Source organism: Moschus berezovskii, chromosome 9 (genome assembly GCF_049115385.1).
Source record: "Moschus berezovskii isolate FMDL1 chromosome 9, NW_MosBer_1.0, whole genome shotgun sequence".
Taxonomy (NCBI): domain Eukaryota; kingdom Metazoa; phylum Chordata; class Mammalia; order Artiodactyla; family Moschidae; genus Moschus; species Moschus berezovskii.
Window position 1 is genome coordinate 36,822,376 of NC_142468.1, and position 21,874 is coordinate 36,844,249.

At 41.8% G+C, this 21,874-nt stretch overlaps 1 protein-coding gene across 1 annotated transcript in view; it reads right to left on the minus strand.

Moving 5' to 3' along the window:
* CGRRF1 (cell growth regulator with ring finger domain 1) overlaps positions 1-16,391 on the minus strand; it is a 29,237-nt gene extending 12,846 nt beyond the window's left edge. Inside the window, exon 1 of the mRNA XM_055436709.2 lies at positions 16,173-16,391. Coding sequence (XP_055292684.1) covers positions 16,173-16,276 — 104 coding nt within the window. The 5' untranslated portion in view covers positions 16,277-16,391. The remainder of the gene's footprint in view (positions 1-16,172) is intronic.
* Positions 16,392-21,874: the final 5,483 nt, after the last annotated feature.

Here is a 21,874-nt window from a genome sequence, read left to right on the forward strand (position 1 = left end):
TGCTTCTAGGGGGTGGGAGTATGAACTGACTGGGCAAGGGCGTGAGGAAACTTTATCTGGTGATGGTAACGTCATATATCTTGGTTGAGGTTTCAGCTGTATACATATGTTTGATAACATTTAAGATTTGTACATTTCACTGTATATAAATATTACTACAAAAGAAAATAAAAGAACTACAAACAAATATTCAACTCTAGATAGCAATATGCAATGCTTTAATACTTATAGATGAAGAGTACAAATTTACTTTGAAGTTTCAAGAAATTAACATGAACTGATGGGTAGATAGAGGAATGGATGGATAGATACACATGTAAAAAGACATTATAATAAAATGTTGATTGTAGAACCTTAGTGATGGGTATATGTGTGTTCACTATGTATTCAAGTTTTCTGTACGTTTGAAAATGTTAATTAGTAAGTTTTAATTAAAAAAAGAGTCATAGCTGAGTTAAAAGATGGATCTTCTATGGATCTGAAAAGAAAAAAAAAAAGTAATGAGTAAGACGGATACCATGGTTTGAGGTGTTCTGAGTCTGGCAGCAGGCAGTGGCAACTAAGCCTTCTCACAGACAGAGGGCCTTACAGGTTGTCCACTCCAGACAAAGGCCAGAGCCAGGTTCACAGCTTGAATCCAGGAACTGGGTTAGGACAGTATCAATATGGAACAGAATTGTCATTGTAAGACCTAGTCCTTCCTGAGGGGATCTAGGAATCTGGTTAAACAGCAAGGATGAGGACAAAGGAAGGGGACAGGAGACTTCCACTAAAATCCAGGCTGCAGACTAAAATTCCAAAATCATAGCTCTACTGCTAAGAGAAAGCCAATAAAATTAACAAATGGAACAAAATTTCACTCCAGATGATTTTAATTTTATAGAATGTTGGATAAGCCTGTTCTATTCCTGCCTTAAAGAGCTAAAAAGCAAGTCTCCAACAGATCAAAGCATTCCAGGTAAGTTAACTAAATCCCAAAACAAAGTTCAAGAATATTTATACGAATACAAAATATCCAACACCCACTAAGGTAAAATTCACAATGTTTACCATCTAATAAAACCTCACAGGCATGCAAAGAAGCAGGAAAATATGACCCAGAATGAGCAGAGAAACTAATGAATAGATCCCAGGGGTGGTATAGATAATGGGATTAGTATTAATAGATCCCAGGGATGGGATAGATACTAGGATGAGTAGACAAGGGTATGAAAATAATTGTTATAACCATACTCCACGTGTCAAGAAAATAAGCAAAGATTGTGCTGCAGTATAGAGTCGAGGATGATACAGAAAAGACTCCAATCCATTTCTGAAAATGAAAAATACACAGGATGGGATTAGCAGCAGACATCCCAGGTGGCCCAGTGGTAAAGAATCCACCTGCCAATGTAAAAGACATGGGTTCGATCCCTGGTTCAGGAAGATACCGAGAGAAGGAAATGGCAACCCACTCCAGTATTCTTGCCTGGGAAATCCCATGGACAGAGGAGCCTGGCAGGCTACAGTCCCTGGGGTCACAAAGAGTCAGACACAGCTTAGTGACTAAACAACAACCACAGATATCACAGGACAAACGATTAGTAAATTTGAAGATATAGCAACAGAAGGTATCCGATATGAAACACAAAGGAAAAAAGGCTGAACAAAAAACCAAAACATCAGCAAGCTGAGCAACAAGTTCAAGCAATCTAATATACATGAAACTGAAGTCTGCAGAGAAAGGGAAGAGACAACACAAGAAAACTGCAAACAAATATCTCTCAGGGACATAAATACAAAAATCCTTAACAAAATTGTAGTAAATTAAATCCAACAGTATATAAGAAGGTTAATATTCAAGAATGCAAGGCTGGCTTAACATTACATTAGAAATGTAATATAATACACTATATTAACAAACCAAAAAAACCATACAATCTTCTCAATACAGAAAATATACTCAATACATGCAGAAAAAGTGTTTGCTAAAATCCAATGTCTAGTCCAATAAATACCATCGGGAAACTAGATCTGGAAAAAGAACTTAACCTGATAAAGGATGGCGATAAAAAAAGTATAGCTAACATTGTACTTAATTAAAACTGCTTTCCTCCTAAAGTCAGGAACAAGATATTCAACAGCCACGTGTCCTTAAGCAATCACTCCAACTCTATGTAACTGTTTCGCCACCTGTAAATGTTTATAACAGAGCCTGGCATTATGCAAGTGCTTGCAACTGTAATCTTGATGATGGAGTGGACTTATGGGTTGGCAGAGAGAAAACACAAATCCAGTAACTTCTCTTTGATCCTCAGAATCAGTTACCCCACAGCTTTTGACTTCACTGCTCATTGTTGCCCCATAGCCCTTTAGAGGTCAAGTCAGGCATGTGAAGTGGTAGGACACAAGATATAATCTTCCTGTGACAGTCAAAACACGTTCCCTTTCTTACCTACATCCTATAGAATGAAAAAAAGCAAAGGAAAAAAACAACCACTCTACACATCAGTTCAGTTCAGTCACTCAATCGTGACCCCATGGACTGCAGCATGCCAGGCTTCCCTGTCCATCACCAACTCCCAGAGCTTGCTCAAACTCATGTCCATTGAGTCGGTGATGCCATCCAACCATCTCTCCTCCTCTGTCATCCCCTTCTCCTCCTGCCTTCAATCTTTCCCAGCATCAGGGTCTTTTCAAATGAGTCAGTTCTTTGCCAGGTGGCCAGAGTATTGGTGCTTCAGCTTCACCATCAGTCCTTCCAATGAATATTCGGGACTGATCTCCTTTAGGATGGACTGGTTTGATCTTGCAGTCCAAGGGATTCTCAAGAGTCTTCTCCAACACCACAATTCAAAAGCATCAATTCTTTGGGGCTCAGTTTTCTTTATGGTCCAACTATCACATCCATAAATGACTACTGGAAAAACCATAGCTTTAACTAGAAGAATCTTTGTCAGCAAAGTAACGTCTCTGCTTTTTAATATGCTGTAGGTTGGTCCTAGCTTTCCTTCCAAGGAGCAAGCATCTTTTAATTTCATGGCTGCAGTCACCATCTGCAGTGATTATGGAACCCAAGAAAATAAAGTCTGTCACTGTTTCCACTATTTCCCCATTTATTTGCCATGAAGTGATGAAACCAGGTGCCATGATCTTGGTCTTTTGAATGTTGAGTTTTACCCAGCTTTTTCACTCTCCTCTTTACTTTCATCAAATTCTTCTTCGCTTTCTGCCATAAGGGTGGTATCATCTCCATATCTGAGGTGGTTGATATTTCTCCCAGCAATCTTGATTCCAGCTTGTGCTTCCTTCAGCCCAGCGTTTCTCATGATGTACTCTGCACATAAGTTAAATAAGCAGGGGGACAATATACAGCCTTGATGTACTCCTTTCCCAATTTGGAAACAGTCCGTTGTTCCACATCCAATTCCTAAGGCCCACTTGACTTTGCAGTCCAGGATGTCTGGCTCTAGGGAGTGAGCATGCCATTGTGGTCATCTGGGTCATGAAGATCTTTTTTGTATAGTTCTTCTGTGTATTCTTGCCACCTCTTCTTAATATCTTCTGCTTCTGTTAGGTCCATACCATTTCTGTCTTTATTTTGCATGAAATGTTCTCTTGGTATCTCTAATTTTCTTGAAGAGATCTCTAGTCTTTCCCATTCTATTTTCCTCTATTTATTTGCATTAATCACTGAGGAAGGCTTTCTTATCTCTCCTTGCTATTCTTTGGAACTCTGCATTCAAAGGGGTATATCTTTCCTTTTCTACTTTGCCTTTAGCTTCTCTGCTTTTCTTAGCTATTTGTAAGGCCTCCTCAGACAACCATTTTGCTTTTTGTATTTCTTTTTTGTGGGGGATGGTTTTGATCCCCACCTCCTGTTCCATCCATAATTCTTCAGGCAGTCTGTCTATTGGATCTAATTCCTTGAATCTATTTGTCACTTCCACTGCATAATCATAAGGAATTTGACTTAGGTCATACCTAAATGGTCCAGTGGTTTTCCCTATTTTCTTCAATTTAGTTCTGAATTTTGCAATAATTCTGGCCCCCTCCTCATTATTTAATTTTCCCTAACTCATCCCACCATTTTTTTTTTCTTTACCCACACTGCCCGACTATAAATACATTACCAGCAGTAAAAGCAAGAATTTAGATCTCATCGTGTTCATTTCTACTGTAGGTTCAAGTACTGTATTTCAGGTATTTTATAACCCTGTGCCTAAAAATTTCAATTAAAGAATCCTTTAAGGTATAAGAGCCAGAAACCCAAAAGACAAAGCTTTAGGGAAATATCTGGAAGCAGCCCACTGTGAGCATGATATTCCTTTGTGAAAAGCTTTTTATATTTCATAATGTATCTGCTTTTAATACAAAAATATTTCTCCAAATCTTTACATAAATCAATACTGTAGGAGGTTAAACCATATCTGCTCTGTGCCTATATACCTCAGAATGAAACAAATAATTTGACATGTAAATGCTGCTTCTCTTTAAGCATGCCTACCCAAGGCTGCTTGGCACAGCACCACATCAACAGTTGGCAAAGTACATCTATTATTAAAAGAAATTCCTTTCTCTAGATTTTTAATTTCTTTCCCTCATGTTTAATCTCAGGTCTACATTTTCAGTCCCTGATTTAACATCTTTTAAAATTGTTATAAATGTTGCTAAATAGTCAGCCTTTATATCTGATATAACCTTTTTATTGCAAAGGATAACATACCTATAAAAAGGTACACAAAGTACTTTTTTGAATAACAAAATAATTGTTATTCAAGTTAAGAACCAAACAATATCCTCAGAAAGTCTCCTATGTCACCTCCCATGTACTAACCCTTCCTTCTCTATCTTGACTTCAAGTACTATAATTTAGTTTACCTGTTTTTGAACTTTTATATAGGTGGAAGCATGCTGTGTATACTTTTATTTCCTATTTTACCACATTACATTGAAGATTCATTTTTGTACCTATACTTACTGCACTGTTGTGGCTATATAGTATTCTACTGCAAAAATATGCCATCATCTGCTTACACATTCTACTCTTAATGGACATTTAAGTTGTTCTCACGTCTTGGTCATTAGGAATAATGCTTATATGAATATTTTCATAACAGGTTCTCAATGTATATATGTAAATGTGTTTCTGTTAGGAATGGAGTTTCTTGGTCAAAAGGTCTGTGCTTCAACTTTGGTGGATAATGTTAACAACTGTTCTATATGGTTATAGAACCATATAGATTTACACTCCACCAGCAATGAATGAGGTCCCCCCTTGCTCCACATCCTTGCCAAAACATTATTAGCCATCCTGGTAGATGTATGGTGGCACTGAATTATGGTTTTAATTTATATTTTCCTGAAGACTAATGAGATGGAGCATTTTTTATGTTTATTGCTACTTGGATATCCTCTTTTGGGAAAGCCCTTTCATATCCTTTCCCTACTGGTTTGTCTTTGTCTTGTTTATAGAAAATCTTTATATGGTATGAATATTAGTCCTTTACTTGTATAAATCTTCAGCCCCTCTATACCTTGCCTTTTCACATACATAATGGTATCTTTAGATGAACAGGGTTCTTAATTTTAACGTAAAAGCTATTAATCTTTTCCTTTAAGGTTGATGTTTTTGCTCTTTGACTTTTCATTACTGCTTTATATGAATTATGTCTTAACACTGCTACACTTCTAAATTACAATCTCAGACATTTTCATATTCCTATCCTCTTAGAGGAGTCAGTAAAGCATAGCTAGAGTGGCCAGGCTCTTTGCAGCCCTGTTCCCCTGATATCCTCATGCTTTGAGGGGGAAACAGGGGGTGGGGTGAGTAGAATTCACTGTGTGACAGAGTGATATCATAGCCCAACCACATCTCTTGTCCCCAACATTATGCTTAATGTAGTCTAAGCTCACACCAGCTGACACACTGATGACACCTATCGAGCTTTCAGCCTAGAATAATCCTCAACCTTTTCATATACATGGCCCATGATGAATTTGCTCTTTTTGCACAAAAATTCCACAACTTCCACAGTTTAAACTTATTTGATGGGCCAATATTTCTATAATGTATTACTCAAAGGTAACATACAGAAATGATTTAGAATAAGGTTAAACACTGGAGACTGGCTATGGAACAATTCATAATTGGTGTTGACAACTGGTTCTGTAAAATACTAGTATTTAGACCCAGTAAAGTATGTGCCTCTAGCCACTATCCTTACATCTGGTCTTTTCCACGTTTGTAGTCAAAAATCTGAATAAAGACATTGATGCCTGGTATCAGATCATGGCTGATATGATTTTACAAGAAATAATAAAATAGAAAACTGACAAATTTTCTTTTTAATCAAATTGCAATAAAGACATTGATATGTGGTATCAGATCATAACTGATATGATTTTAGAAGAAATAGTAAAATATAAAACTGACAAATTTTCTTTTCAATCAAATTTCATTTTTATCTTTTTCCACTCAAAGTCATTTTGACAACTCTTAATAATGGAATGCTAACTAAATAAATGTTTCTTAACATTCACTGCTTTCTCTTTTATATAAATCCAGCCCCCCCACCTTTTTTTTTTCCCATCAAGAGAACTTTCTAAAGTGAGACAGGAAGAGAATTTTCCATTCTTCTTACTGTTACAATTCATAATTAATCCTCCTGGAATTTTCAGTAATTCCGGTTTTTCCCATTTCTAAAGCATTTGCTGCACTTTCATACTGCTTAAACTTCCTAACCTGGGGACTTCCAATCCAATCCATGCCTTTTCACATTGCCCATCCACTGTCTTACCCTGTACACACTTCCTAAGCTTCCTGTCAGCTGCTGAATCAGTAGAACTGACCTTCTTTTCTTGTTGGAGTCTCACAGAGTCCCTCATGAATAAAAGTTACTTTGAGGTGAAAGTTTCAAGTTCCGAAAGTAAACACCCCTTCAGACTTGAGTACCGAAGCCAATTAGAAAACACGCAGGCAACTGTTAACCTGGGGGCAAGGGTACTTCTCTTCTGCGCCACCTCGCACAGTTGGCCTCACTTGGCTAGCTGGCTACTGACACTGCATCGGGATACATCAATAAAAAACTTTCATGGGGAAATCCCTGGAGAGGAGGAGGGTTGTTTCTGAGCAAATTTGAGTCAAGGGATTCAATCTCTAAAATTCTGTGCTTTTAACTGTAAAAAGAAGGGTTAGAATAAGTTATCTTAAGGCCCTATTAAGGTCTGAAATGCCATTTCTTAAAGTTTTTTCTTCTAAATTGTTCCAAGAAATTTCTTCCCAGCAGAAGTGTCACAGCTCTAAGCAAATACAAAATGATGTTATATTCTTTTCCTAAGAGGGCTTCCACCATGGCTCAGTGGGTAAAGAATCCACCTGCAATGCAGGAGACACAGGTTTGATCCCTGGGTTGGGAAGATCCCTTGAAGGAGGGCATGGCAACCCACTCCAGTATTCTTGCCTGAAGATTCCCATGGACAGAGGAACCTGGCAGGCTACAGTCCATGGGGTAGTATGACTGAAGTGACTGAACATGTACCTCATCACCAACCTCATCACACACACACAACCTGCTGCATTCGACAAGTGAGATGAGAAACATCAAGCTCAGTGTATCAGGCAGGGTTGGCAGGAGACAGAAAACCACATCAACACTTTAGGAAAGAACCTAATATAAAGAACAATTAACCAAGTACTGAAGGACAGTCAAGGCAAGAAGGGGACATTAAGGTATCCCAGCAAGAAGCAGTTATCCTTCCTAAGGCTAAAGAAACAAGAGGAAGCGTGGGGATTACTACAACTAGAAGCTGGGAGAAGGAATCCCTCAGAGCTGCGTCCAGACCTCTGTAATAGGAGTGCTGGCCTGCTGGTACTGATATTTCCGAAGGAGTACAATAAGGCTGATTCTTGGTATGAGGAAAAGTTGAAAACTAAAATAAACTGTTGCTTCACAGGCCAGGGTGAAGGAATGTAGACCAGGAAAAGGAAGCAAATGGTTAACAGGAAGTCCCATTCTCCTTTACCAGCCTTCCAGACTCTTTCTAGGATGAGATGGTTGGATGGCATCACCGACTTGATGGTCATGAGTTTGAGCAAGCTCTGGGAGTTGGTGATGGACAGGGAAGCCTGGCGTACTGCAGTCCACAGGGTTGCAAAGAGTCAGATACAACTGAGCGACTGAATTGAACTGAACTGGCAGAGCCTAACAGGGAAGCAAACTAGCATAAGAGAAATAGCTTTGCAAAGTCCCAGCTCCAGAATCAAAAGGAGAGTACAGAGAGCGCATCTGCAGCTGAGAGATAACAGACTTTGAGAAGACCTGATGGAAGATTCACAGTACCCTTGGGGCAGCACTCAGGAGACAGAGACCTTCCTCAAGAGGACCTGACCTCACCATCAAGCAGGGGCTCCAGCTCTATGGATTGACTTAGATTTGAAAAGTAGGCCAAAGGTCATAACTCCCCCTATGACAAGTCACGTTTCTAGTTCCAGCCTGGAGTTTCTCTTTCTGTGTACTTGATGTAGGACTTAGGAGGCCACCTATACATTTTATTCCTAAGGACGCTCTAATCCGTTAGCCACTGGTAAAGATCCTTGTGGGCCAAATCATTCTCTGCATTGTCCTCCACTGCCCACTAGGGGACAGAAGTCCGCGTTGACTCTTGTGGTTATGTGTTGTCACTTCACTTCAGATCAGGAGGTCCACCCGAATAGCAGCATCTCCCACAGCATAAAAGACCTACAGTGGACAGGCACCAGAGAGTTTCAAGGCTACCAGTCTCTCTTTAGTGCCTTTGTGAAGTGTGTCTTCCAGGTCATGTTGAAGGATGCAGTAAGAGGATAGGTGTGCAGGTGGCACATAATAAACCCAGTCCAATATTCCTCTCTTCCTAAGCCTTCAGATTCCCTCTTCATTATGCCAGGAAAGTTCTAGCATCTCAACTTTATGAAATATAGGGCAGGTCTTAGTCCAAGTTTCAGTCAACCATATACAAGTTAATACTTTAAAGTCAGAATTTTTAAAGAATACATCCAGATCAATAAATGCAACTTGATCCATTGTTACATTCTGTCCTCTTTGGCCTAATCTATTTACACTTTATTCCCACAGGTACTTCCCAAATTCGCATGGATACAAATTAGCCAACTTTTGTTATTCTTTTAGAGGCTTGGTTCTTTCTAACCAGGTCAGGTTTTGTCCCTGTTCTGTGGAACATGGAGAGATCTGGGCCTAGTGACAAAAGGTTACAGAGGTAGGTTTTGAGTGTAGACACCGTTTGCAAAGCAGCTGCCCTAAGAGAGGTATTACAGGATCTTCAAGCGAGAGAAGGCTAGTTTTCTCAGACATGGACGGCAAGCTGCTTCCATCAACAAGGGAGGCACACACAGTGACTGGGGTTTCAAGATCCTCAGCTCTAAGTGCATTTAGATGTTGCCATTGCAAGTTTCAGGGCTCTGACTCTTTCCTAGTCAGTGTCCTAAACAGGACATTGACAAGGTTATTATGTAATTCTAATACCAGCACAATTAAAACTGTGTAGCTTTGTAACTACATGAAGTAAAGAGATTTAGCATCATAAAAACTCTGATTCTCTGACTAAGACTTGATCTGAGAGTTTAAAGACGTGAACATGTCATTTCCTTTCTGTACGTGCTCCAGCGGCCACACAAGCGACCATCCCATCCCTCCCCCAGTCTCTGCAGTATCACTGCTGCCATAATGGTCATGTACTTCAGCCACTTGGTCCCCCAAGGCACTTAGCTTCAGAAATCATTAAGTTAAGTGAAGTCGCTCAGTCGTGTCCGACTCTTTGCAACCCCAAAGAAGCCTACCAGGCTCCTCTGTCCATGGGATTTTCCAGGCAATAGTACTGGAGTGGATTGCCATCTCCTTCTCACAAGCAAATAAAGGCAGTAAGCTGATTAATCATGATGCCAATCCATACCATGGGTTACTAGAATTTTATTTCCCATTTGTAAGGGCTTCCCTGGTGGCTCAGAGGTTAAAGCGTCTGCCTCCAATGCGGGAGACCCGGGTTCGATCCCTGGGTTGGAAGATCCCCTGGAGAAGGAAATGGTAACCCACTCCAGTATTCTTGCCTGGAGAACCCCATGGATGGAGAAGCCTGGTAGGCTACAGTCCACGGGGTCGCAAAGAGTCGGACACGACTGAGCGACTGAACGGAACGGAACGGAAGGAGCTGAAGAAATGACCAAACCCTAATCCCATCCTTAAAGGATCAAAGGACCAAACCCCTCCCCCCACCGGATCCCATTATGAGTAACAAATTCTTAATCAATATATTAATATTTATCAGTCCAGTCAAGAGACCAAAGTCACACCAGCATTTTAACAGATAATTTAATATAAAAATTTGTTAGCCAGATGTTGAAGAACTGAAAAGGCAAAAGGGAGATGCTGAGTATCACAGAATTAGTTACAGTGGGAAGCAACTATCACTTCCAGCACACTGAACAGAGCAAAGAGGATTCCTACTGCTTAGAGATTTGGAGGAAAGACCTCCGTGTAGCTGGGACTCAGATCTGAGGAAGGTATACTGAAATCTTTGGAGGGGTATAATGAGGCTAGTTCTAAGAGTGTAGAAAACTATGAACTGTGACCCACTGTTAAGGCCAGAGGGAGGCACCATGGCTGTGGTGAGACAGAGGAGGAAAATAATCAAACTGGAAGCAGCAAGTCCTTCTGTCCTCCTCCAGCCTTCTACTCCCTTCCCCTACTGGCAAAGCCTCATGGAAGCAGTGAGCTAGCAAAGAAGAAAGGTCTTTAGAGGTTCTGTCCCACAGTCACCAAGCAAAGTACAGAAGGATAATAGCTTAATAATCTGCAGTCAAGAAGAAGCAGAGAACAACTGCAGAGTCAGGGTCACGAATTACCTGAAACTATTTAAGGATGTATATGGCACTCTGGCCTCCTTTTTGCACCTGTCTGGCAAAATAGCTAGAGCTTGATAAAGCTGAGTATTAGAGCTCACAGAAACCATTGCGTAGTTAAACAGAAATTCAATACTTTCAGTTGTGTTATTCTTTGCTATTGGTACTGGGATTCCAATAGTCAGGTGCTCCTGTTCTTTCTCTATTCCCACACAGTGTGAAAGACAGGGAAAGGAACTAAGCAATGGGACAGAAATGCAAAGCAGTACTGAGGCAAGAACCATGACAGAAAAGACAGATGACCAATAGAAATCACACTGGGGGAGGTTAAAGAAAATGACAAGCACAGTGAAGAAGCATAGCGGATTAATGCATTTGCCTTCTGCCTGGGGGTACTGTTAGAAAATTATTTTGAGGAGCTCTAGATGGCCTTCACTGTAAACATTAGTTTAAAATAATAATAATAAGGTTATTTACATGGGCAAAGCTAACCCATATGGAGAGAATGGCTGGATTAGGCTTAAGTTGACTGGTTAGGGCCAAATCAGGATGGAAGTGACTGGCACTTATATGGTTTTGTGGCCTCAGTTCAGTTCAGTTCAGTCGCTCAGTCATGTCCGACTCTTTGTGACCCCATGAATCACAGCACTCCCTGTCTATCACCAACTCCCGGAGTTCACTCAAACTCATGTCCATAGAGTCGGTGATGCCATCCAGCCATCTGATTCTCTGTCGTCCCCGTCTCCTCCTGCCCCCAATCCCTCCCAGCATCAGAGTCTTTTCCAGTGAGTCAACTCGTTGCATGAGGTGGCCAAAGTATTGGAGTTTCAGCCTCAGCCATGCTTAATTCAGACTTCTCGAAGTTCTACAACTACCTCCATCCTTGTAAAAGTCATACGTAAATGGAGTGCTTAGATAATCATTAACTTTTCAAACCAAGTCTCAAATTTGGCAGAGCCAGGATTTGAACCTGTCTGTCTGACTCCAAAGTCTGTCTCTTCACCACCCCAGCACAAGGTTCTGAACTACCCTTCACTCACAGATGCCACCATCACTATTAATAGGTCTTTACTTGTATTCCTCCTCCCATTACTAAAGACAGACATCTACGATCTCTAATTAGTTGAATCAAGCCAACTGAAAATTAATTTTAAAATAATTAGGCTGATTGAAAATTAAAATTTAAGGATATTAAGCAATTATCAACTGGTTACTTATTTTCCTTAATGGAGGAAAATTATAGTCTTCAAGACAGTAACAGTATAGCCAATAAAAATCTTGTGTTTAGACATCTCTTCTTACTTAGACAACATCTTCCTAATTCCAATTACAAGCTTTCTTGAAATGAAAAACAGCAAGAAATTCTGATGTGTCAAGAATAACAGATTGTGTAAAATTGGTCCTATTTTATATATCACTGCGGATGCTGATTGCAGCCATGAAATTAAAAGACGCTTACTACTCGGAAGGAAAGTTATGACCAACCTAAATAGTATATTAAAAAGCAGAGACATTACTTTGCCAACAAAGGTCCGTCTAGTCAAGGCTATGGTTTTTCCAGTGGTCAGGTATGGATGTGAGAGTTGGACTGTGAAGAAAGCTGATCGTCGAAGAATTGATGCTTTTGAACTGTGGTGCTGGAGAAGACTCTTAAGAGTCCCTTGGACTGCAAGGAGATCCAACCAGTCCATTCTAAAGGAGATCAGTCCTGGGTGTTCATTGGAAGGACTGATGCTAAAGCTGAAACTGCAATACTTTGGCCACCTCATGCGACGAGTTGACTCACTGGAAAAGACTCTGATGCTGGGAGGGATTGGGGGAGGGAGGAGAAGGGGACAACAGAGAATGAGGTGGCTGGATGGCATCACCGACTCGATGGACATGAGTTTAAGTGAACTCTGGGAGTTGGTGATGGACAGGGAGGCCTGGCATGCTGTGATTCTTGGGGTTGCAAAGAGTCGGACATGACTGAGCGACTGAACTGAACTGAACTGAAGAAGGAATTTTATAATCTACTGCTGACAGCGTGGAAAGCAGTGTGAAAATGTTAAAAACTTTACTTAGTTCCTAAAGATGGCATATTTTCTGAAATTGACAAGAGCTTGTGTTCTTTCTTTAAAGTAATCACATGTGTGTGCTCGGTTGCTCAGTGGTATCCAACTCTTTGTAACCCCACAGACTGTAGCCCCCCAGGCTCCTCTGTCCATGGGAGTTTTCAGGCAAGAATACTGGTGTGGGGTGCCATTTCTTCTGCCAGGAGATCTCCCATTCCAGGGGATATTCCTTCCAGATCTCCCACATCTCCCGCATTTCCTGCATTGGCAGGTGGATTCTTTACCACCGAGCCACCTGGGAAGCCCAAATAATCACATATACATGCTCAAAGGGTATTTTAAAACTCATATTACACAGCCTGCTCTATTCACAAGCATGTCTCCTCTGATCCTCTGCTCATGTAATCTCTGAAATGCCTTCTGTTCTCTAGTATACACGTTTAGCTCCATTTCTTTTTCAAAATACTCACTCTTCAAAATCCAGCTCATGTCTCTCTCCTCAAAGGATGGACCTATAAGATGGTTTCAGCTAGCTGTGTTATAAGACGACTCTAAACATGATACAATGGCATCTCTTCGAGAGAGAAATTTTAGAATCTCTGAGCTAGAATGGCTCACGGATGAACTAACAGTCTACTCTCCTAGTCTCCAATAGGTGAAGTGCCCTTATGCCTTAGTGTAACTTATCTCTGAGGTCTCTTCCAGCTCTAAAATCATGTAGTTTCACTGTTCAAAAGGTGTGGAATGTGTGTAGAAACCATTACATTCTCAAATGGTACAGAGTTCAGCTATAAGTTACACTGCAAGATCTCATGGCAAGAGCTCAGTTCACGTCAGAAGAGCAATTAACAACCGGGTTTACTGTCCACGTCTGAGCACTGTACCGCAGATGACGGGCTCACTCCGGGCACACAGTTCAGTTCAGTTCAGTTCAGTTCAGTTCAGTCGCTCAGTCGTGTCCGACTCTCTGTGACCCCATGAATCACAGCACGCCAGGCCTCCCTGTCCATCACCAACTCCCGGAGTTCACTCCAACTCATGTCCACAGAGTCGGTGATGCCATCCAGCCATCTCATTCTCCGTCGTCCCCTTCTCCTCCCGCCCCCAACCTTTCCCAGCATCAGAGTCTTTTCCAGTGAGTCAACTCATCGCATGAGGTGGCCAAAGTATTGCAGTTTCAGATTTAGCATCAGTCCCTCCAATGAACATCCAGGATTGATCTCCTCTAGAATGGACTGGTTGGATCTCCTTGCAGTATAAGGGACTCTCAAGAGTCTTCTCCAACACCACAGTTCAAAAGCATCGATTCTTCAGCGGTCAGCCTTCTTCACAGTCCAACTCTCACATCCATACATGACCACGGGAAAAACCATTGCCTTGACTAGACGGACCTTGGTTGGCAAAGTAATGTCTCTGCTTTTTAATATACTATCAAGGTTGGTCATAACTTTCCTTCCAAGGAGCAAGCGTCTTTTAATTTCATGGCTGCAATCAGCATCTGCAGTGATTTTGGAGCCCAAAATAACAAAGTCTGACACTGTTTCCACTGTTTTTCCATCTATTTCCCATGAAGTGATGGGACCAGATGCCATGATCTTTGTTTTCTGAATGTTGAGCTTCAAGCCAACCTTTTCACTCTCCTCTTTCACTTTCATCAAGAGGCTTTTGAGTTCCTCTTCACTTTCTGCCATAAGGGTAGTGTCATCTGCATATCTGAGGTTATTGATATTTCTCCCGGCAATCTTGATTCCAGCTTGTGCTTCTTCCAGCCCAGCGTTCCTCATGATGTACTCTGCATATAAGTTAAATAAGCAAGGTGACAATATACAACCTTGACGTACACCTTTTCCTATTTGGAACCAGTCTGTTGTTCCATGTCCAGTTCTAACAGTTGCTTCCTGACCTGCATACAGGTTTCTCAAGAGGCAGGTCAGGTGGTCTGGGATTCCCATCTCTTTCAGAATGTTCCACAGTTTATTGTGATCCACACAGTCAAAGGCTTTGGCATAGTCAATAAAGCAGAAATAGATGTTTTTCTGAAACTCTCTTGCTTTCTCCATGATCCAGCGGATGTTGGCAATTTGATCTCTGGTGCCTCTGCCTTTTCTAAAACCTGCTTGAACATCTGGGAGTTCACGGTTTACATACTGCTGAAGCCTGGCTTGGAGAATTTTGAGCATGACTTTACTAGCGTGTGAGATGAGTGCCATTGTGCGGTAGTTTGAGCATTCTTTGGCATTGCCTTTCTTTGGGATTGGAATGAAGACTGACCTCTTCCAGTCCTGTGGCCACTGCTGAGTTTTCCAAATCTGCTGGCATATTGAGTGCAGCACTTTCACAGCATCATCTTTCAAGACTTGAAATAGCTCAACTGGAATTCCATCACCTCCACTAGCTTTGTTCGTAGTGATGCTTTCTAAGGCCCACTTGACTTCACATTCCAAGATGTCTGGCTCTAGGTCAGTGATCACGTTATCGTGACTATCTTGGTCGTGAAGATCTTTTTTGTACAGTTCTTCTGTGTATTCCTGCCACCTCTTCTTAATATCTTCTGCTTCTGTTAGGTCCATACCATTTCTGTCCTTTATCGAGCCCATCTTTGCATGAAATGTTCCCTTGGAATCTCTAATTTTCTTGAAGAGCTCTCTTGTTTTTCCTATTCTGTTGTTTTCCTCTATTTCTTTGCATTGATCACTGAGGAAGTCTCTCTTATCTCTCCTTGCTATTCTTTGGAACTCTGCATTCAGATGCTTATATCTTTCCTTCTCTCCTTTGCTTTTCGCCTCTCTTCTTTTCACAGCTATTTGTAAGGCCTCCTCAGACAGCCATTTCGCTCTTTTGCATTTCTTTTCCATGGGGATGGTCTTGGTCCCTGTCTCCTGTACAATGTCACGAACCTCCGTCCTCCGGGCACACAGTAGGCCCCAAATGCGGACAGAAGCCTGTTGGTCAGCCTCACACCACGATTAAGCCCTTACTGGCTGCTTTATCACCCAGAAACAAATTTGGGTAAAATACCTCAATCCTGCACCATCCCCAGATACCCGCAGCGACGGGGATCGGACGATGATGCAGGGCAGTGATGCGGGTGCGGTGTCCACCTTGTTTTCCTCCTGAGCCAGTGGGAGCCCTGAGCACCTGCTCTCCGACAGCCCCAGTCCAGCAGTCACCCTGCAGCCCGCCGCTGCCCATCTCCCTGGCTGTCCGCCCCGATGCCCCTTGCCCTTAGCCCTGGGGACACTTACCATCCCAACACCAGCCCGGTGGTCACGATGAAGCAGGTAAAGACCACCGCGATGTAGAAAAGCGGCGAGTACTCATAGAGCGTTACGAGAAACACCGCAGCCATCGAGGTCTCCTAAGCTGAGCCGGGATCCCGCCGGCCAGCCCAGCCTAGCCCAGCCGGGCCCTCTCCGCTAGCGTAAAAGTCACTACGGTGCCCCGGAGCGGACAAACTTTTTAGATCCGCACTAGCCTAGCGCTCTGGCAGGCTAGAGGTAGGGATAGCCTCGCCGGGAGTGGGAGCCTGCGTGCCAATCATGAGGTCGCCTGCAGGGCTCGCCCCGCCCCTCCCGCTCAGTGCCGAGTTACTGGCTTCGCCGAGGGGCGGGGCCCAGGCTCGCCCCGCCCCCGGCTCCCGGGTTTGATATCCAGCGGGAGTATCTTTGGCTGTTTGTTCCAGCGGTCCACGCTTTTCTGCGGAAAGTCTGAATAGATATTGGTGCCGACTCCGTCCAAGACTCAGGTAGGGAGTTCTGATGCCAGAGAGAGGAGACTCAGCCCGAAATCCACGTCACAGAGCCTAAATCCTGCTGCTGCTGCTGCCTATTACATCTGAAAGATGTGGCAGGAAGAGGAGAACCGGCATCTTAAGTTCTACAAAGTAAAATAACCCCACACCAACTCTTGTTTTCTGTGAACAAAACTTACAAATAGGCACTGTACAAAACACCAAAGAGGCTCACAAGCACTTTTTAGGCGCCTTGTCAGCCTTTTCAAGTTGGATTTAATGAGAGAGGCAAATTAGCATTCGGTGTCAAGATTCTGAGAAATAAATCAACTGTTTTCCCATATGCCTGTCTTCTTTTTTTCGTCCCCTTTTACCCCTCAAATTAGAATTAGAACTCAAAAAAAAAAAGGAAAGAATTAAATATTTGAATTTTTTTGGTATTAATTTTCACTTGCATAATAATTTTAAATATATATTATGTGTGCATATGTGATACACACACACACATATATACTAGAGATCTCTTCAAGAAAATCAGAGATACCAAAGGAACATTTCATACAAAGATGGGCTCAATAAAGGACAGAAATGGTATGGACCTAATGGAAGCAGAAGATATTAAGAAGAGGAGGCAAGAATACACAGAAGAACCATACAAAAAAGATCTTCACGACCCAGATAATCACGATGGTATGACCACTCACCCGGAGCCAGACATCCTGGAATGCGAAGTCAAGTGGGCCTTAGGAAGCATCACTACGAACAAAGCTAGTGGAGGTGATGGAATTCCAGTTGAGCTATTTCAAATCCTAAAAGATGATGCTGTGCAAGTGATGCATTCAATATGCCAGCAAATTTGGAAAACTCAGCAGTGGCCACAGGACTGGAAAAAGTCAGTTTTCATTCCAATCCCAAAGAAAGGCAATGCCAAAGAATGCTCAGAGTACTGCACGATTGCATTCATCTCATGCTAGTAATGTTCAAAATTCTCCAAGTCAGGTTTCAACAGTACATGAACCGTGAACTTCCAGATGTTCAAGCTGGTTTTAGAAAAGGCAGAGGAACCAGAGATCAAGTTACTAACATCTGATGGATCATCAAAAAAGCAAGAGAGTTCCAGAAAAACATCTACATCTGCTTTATTGACTATGCCAAAACCTTTGACTATGTAGACCACAACAAACTCTGGAAAATTCTTAAAGAGATGGGAATACCAGACTACCTGACTTGCCTCTTGAGAAATCTGTATGCAGATCAGGAAGCAACGGTTAGAACTGGACATGGAACAACAGACTGGTTCCAAATAGCGAAAGGAGTACATCAAGGCTGTATATTGTCCCCCTGCTTATTTAACTTATATGCAGAGTACATCATGAAAAACGCTGGGCTGGAGGAAGCACAAGCTGGAATCAAGATTGCCAGGAGAAATATCAATAACTCAGATATGCAGATGGCACCACCCTTATGGCAGAAAGCAAAGAAGAATTAAAGAGCCTCTTGATGAAAGTGAAAGAGAGTGAAAAAGTTAACTTAAAGCTCAACATTCAGAAAACTAAGATCATGGCATCTGGTCCCATCACTTCATGGGAAATAGATGGGGAAACAGTGACAGACTTTATTTTGGGGGCTCCAAAATCACTGCAGATGGTGACTGCAGCCATGAAATTGAAAGACTCTTACTCCTTGGAAGAAAAGTTATGACCAACCAAGATGGTATATTAAAAAGCAGAGACATTACTTTGCTAACAAGGGTCCGTCTAGTCAAAGTAATGGTTTTTCCAGTAGTCATGTATGGATGTGAGAGTTGGACTATAAAGAAAGCTGAGCACCAAAGAATTGATGCTTTTGAACTGTGGTGTTGGAGAAGACTCTTGAGAGTCCCTTGGACAGCAAGGAGATCCAACCAGTCCATCCAAAAGAAAACCAGTCCTGAATATACATTGGAAGCTGAAACTCCAATAACTTTGGCCACCTGATGAGAAGAACTGACCATTGGAAAAGACCCTGATACTGGGAAAGATTGAAGACAGGAGGAGAAGGGGACGACAGAGGATGAGATGGTTGGATGGCATCACCGACTCAGTGGACATGAGTTTGAGTAAACTTTGGGAGTTGGCGATGGACAGGGAGGCCTGGTGTGCTGCAGTCCACGGGGGTCACAAAGAGTCGGACACGACTGAGCGACTGAACTGAACTGAATGCTTTCTACAGTCTCTGACACATATCTGACCTTTAACTTTTTCTGAATGAGTAGTAAGAGGTAAGTGGGAGTTGGGTCATGGAGAGGTGAGTTTGCCAAATAAGGAACTTGGGACTTCATTCTCAAGGACATATAGCTTGGCAAACAAGAATTTTCACCAGTGGAATGAAATAAGAGATGTGTTTAAAAATATATAGTGTGTTTTAAAAAATCATTTTTTTCTAGCACTGTGTAGAATGTACTAGAAAGAATTTATGTTGGAAATAAAGTTACAAGTTTCAACAGTTTTAGTAATTATCCAAGTGGGAAATAAAGGCTTGAGTTAAATTTGTGTTAGTTCCTGTTGTTTTTTTTTCTGGGACTTCTTCCGTGTGAGTCAGGTTGAGTCTGTTTTCTCCCCTGCTGGTTTGGGATTTGGCTTTAATAGCCTGGCTAGTGAATTATCCTTGTTCATCTGTTTTCCATCTTTCAGTATGTTGCTGCTGTTATTTTATTTCCTGTTCTTCTTGTTTTTGTTGATTTATTTTTAAAATCCCTTTGATGTAATTTTAGTGGAGTTTGGGGAGAGAGCAGCCTTATAGGCATATGTTTAATATATCAGTTTAACTTGGAATTCCTTACATTTTTGTTTTCATTATGGAAATTCTTTACTGTGTATTTCAATAAAAATTGCCTTTCACATTAGCCAAAATCTTATTGAGTGACAATATGAAATGGTGACAAAACTGAGGATGAAAGAGAGGGAGCATAAATTGGTACATTTCTGGAGAATGGTGTTTCTTCAAAGGTTTAAGCCACATACATTTTGAACCAAAAGTTCCACCTCTAGAAATTTATCTCGAGCAAATGATTTAGCTTTAGGAATGTCATTCCTGTGTTGTTTGTAATAATAAAAAGTCCAACAATTGAGGGTTGATTAAATAAACTATAAATTTTCACAAGTCATATATGCAGTCATTAAAAATTATGTTGTTAAACCAAGCTTCTCACACAACACTACTCCAGAGCACAAACAACACCTGGTCCTTCACCAAGGGATAGGTGAAGCCACAGGACAAATTTAACTCATCTTCCTCCTGCAGTAATTTTATTGGTGATATGGGAGTGTGGAGGCATGACAAGTTATCTGTCTCTAGGTCCTTTGTCCCTTTCTTCCATGATAGCAAAAGCCCCATCTGTAGCAGTGAATACTGCTGCTCAGAATGAAAGACTACCTGCCTTTCTCTGACCTATGGTAGGTAGGTGGCCTTAGGAGCAAACCAATGAGATATCAGTGAATGAGTTGTGAAAAGCAACCAGCATAACTTTAGTTGGAATCTGTGGTACTTCCGCAACCACTGACTCAACCAACCATAGGCCATGTAGTACTGTGTGTGTGTGCTCAGTCACTCAGTCCTGTCCTGCTCTTTGCCACCCCATGGACTGTAGCCTGCCAGGCTTCTCTATCCATAGGATTTCCCAGGCAAGAATACTGGAGTGGGTTGCTATTTCCTTCTCCATGTCAGTTCAGTCAGTCCGTTCAGTCGCTCAGTCGTGTCTGACTCTTTGCGACCCCATGAATCACAGCACGCCAGGCCTCCCTGTCCATCATCAACTCCCAGAGTTCCCTCAAACTTATGTCCATCAAGTCGGTGTTGCCATCCAGCCATCTCATTCTCTGTCGTACTATACATACTGTCCTTCTCCATGTAGTACTATAATATTTACTATTGAAAAATATTCACTGTAAGTGGACTTTGTGCAGTCCAAATTTGCGCTATCCAAACCTACACTGTTCAAGGTATATACATATATATGTATCAGTCAGTCAGTTCAGTCACTCAATCATGTCCGACTCTTTGTGACTCCATGGACTGCAGCACACCAGGCCTCCCTGTCCACCACCAACTCCCGAAGTTTACTCAAACCCACGTCCATATTGAATCGGTGATACTATCCAACCATCTCATCCTCTGTCGTCCCCTTCTCCTCCTGTCTTCAATCTTTCCCAGTATCAGGGTCTTTTCCAATGGTCAGTTCTTCTCATCAGGTGGCCAAAGTTATTGGAGTTTCAGCTTCAGCATCAGTCCTTCCAATGTATATTCAGGACTGGTTTTCTTTTGGATGGACTGGTTGGATCTCCTTGCTGTCCAAGGGACTCTCAAGAGTCTTCTCCAACACCACAGTTCAAAAGCATCAATTCTTTGGTGCTCAGCTTTCTTTATAGTCCAACTCTCACATCCATACATGACTACTGGAAAAACCACTACTTTGACTAGACGGACCCTTGTTAGCAAAGTAATGTCTCTGCTTTTTAATATACCATCTTGGTTGGTCATAACTTTTCTTCCAAGGAGTAAGAGTCTTTCAATTTCATGGCTGCAGTCACCATCTGCAGTGATTTTGGAGCCCCCAAAATAAAGTCTGTCACTGTTTCCCCATCTATTTCCCATGAAGTGATGGGACCAGATGCCATGATCTTAGTTTTCTGAATGTTGAGCTTTAAGTTAACTTTTTCACTCTCTTTCACTTTCATCAAGAGGCTCTTTAATTCTTTGCTTTCTGCCATAAGGGTGGTGCCATCTGCGTATCTGAGTTATTGATATTTCTCCTGGCAATCTTGATTCCAGCTTGTGCTTCCTCCAGCCCAGCGTTTTTCATGATGTACTCTGCATATAAGTTAAATAAGCAGGGGGACAATATACAGCCTTGATGTACTCCTTTCGCTATTTGGAACCAGTCTGTTGTTCCATGTCCAGTTCTAACCGTTGCTTCCTGATCTGCATACAGATTTCTCAAGAGGCAAGTCAGGTAGTCTGGAATTCCCCTCTCTTTAAGAATTTTCCAGAGTTTGTTGTGGTCCGCATAGTCAAAGGCTTTGGCATAGTCAATAAAGCAGATGTAGATGCTTTTCTGGAACTCTCTTGCTTTTTTGATGATCCAACAGATGTTGGCAATTTGATCTCTGCCTTTTCTCAATCCACCTTGAACATCTTGGTGATACAGTAATAAGCAAAAAGTGACATATCTCTTTTCTC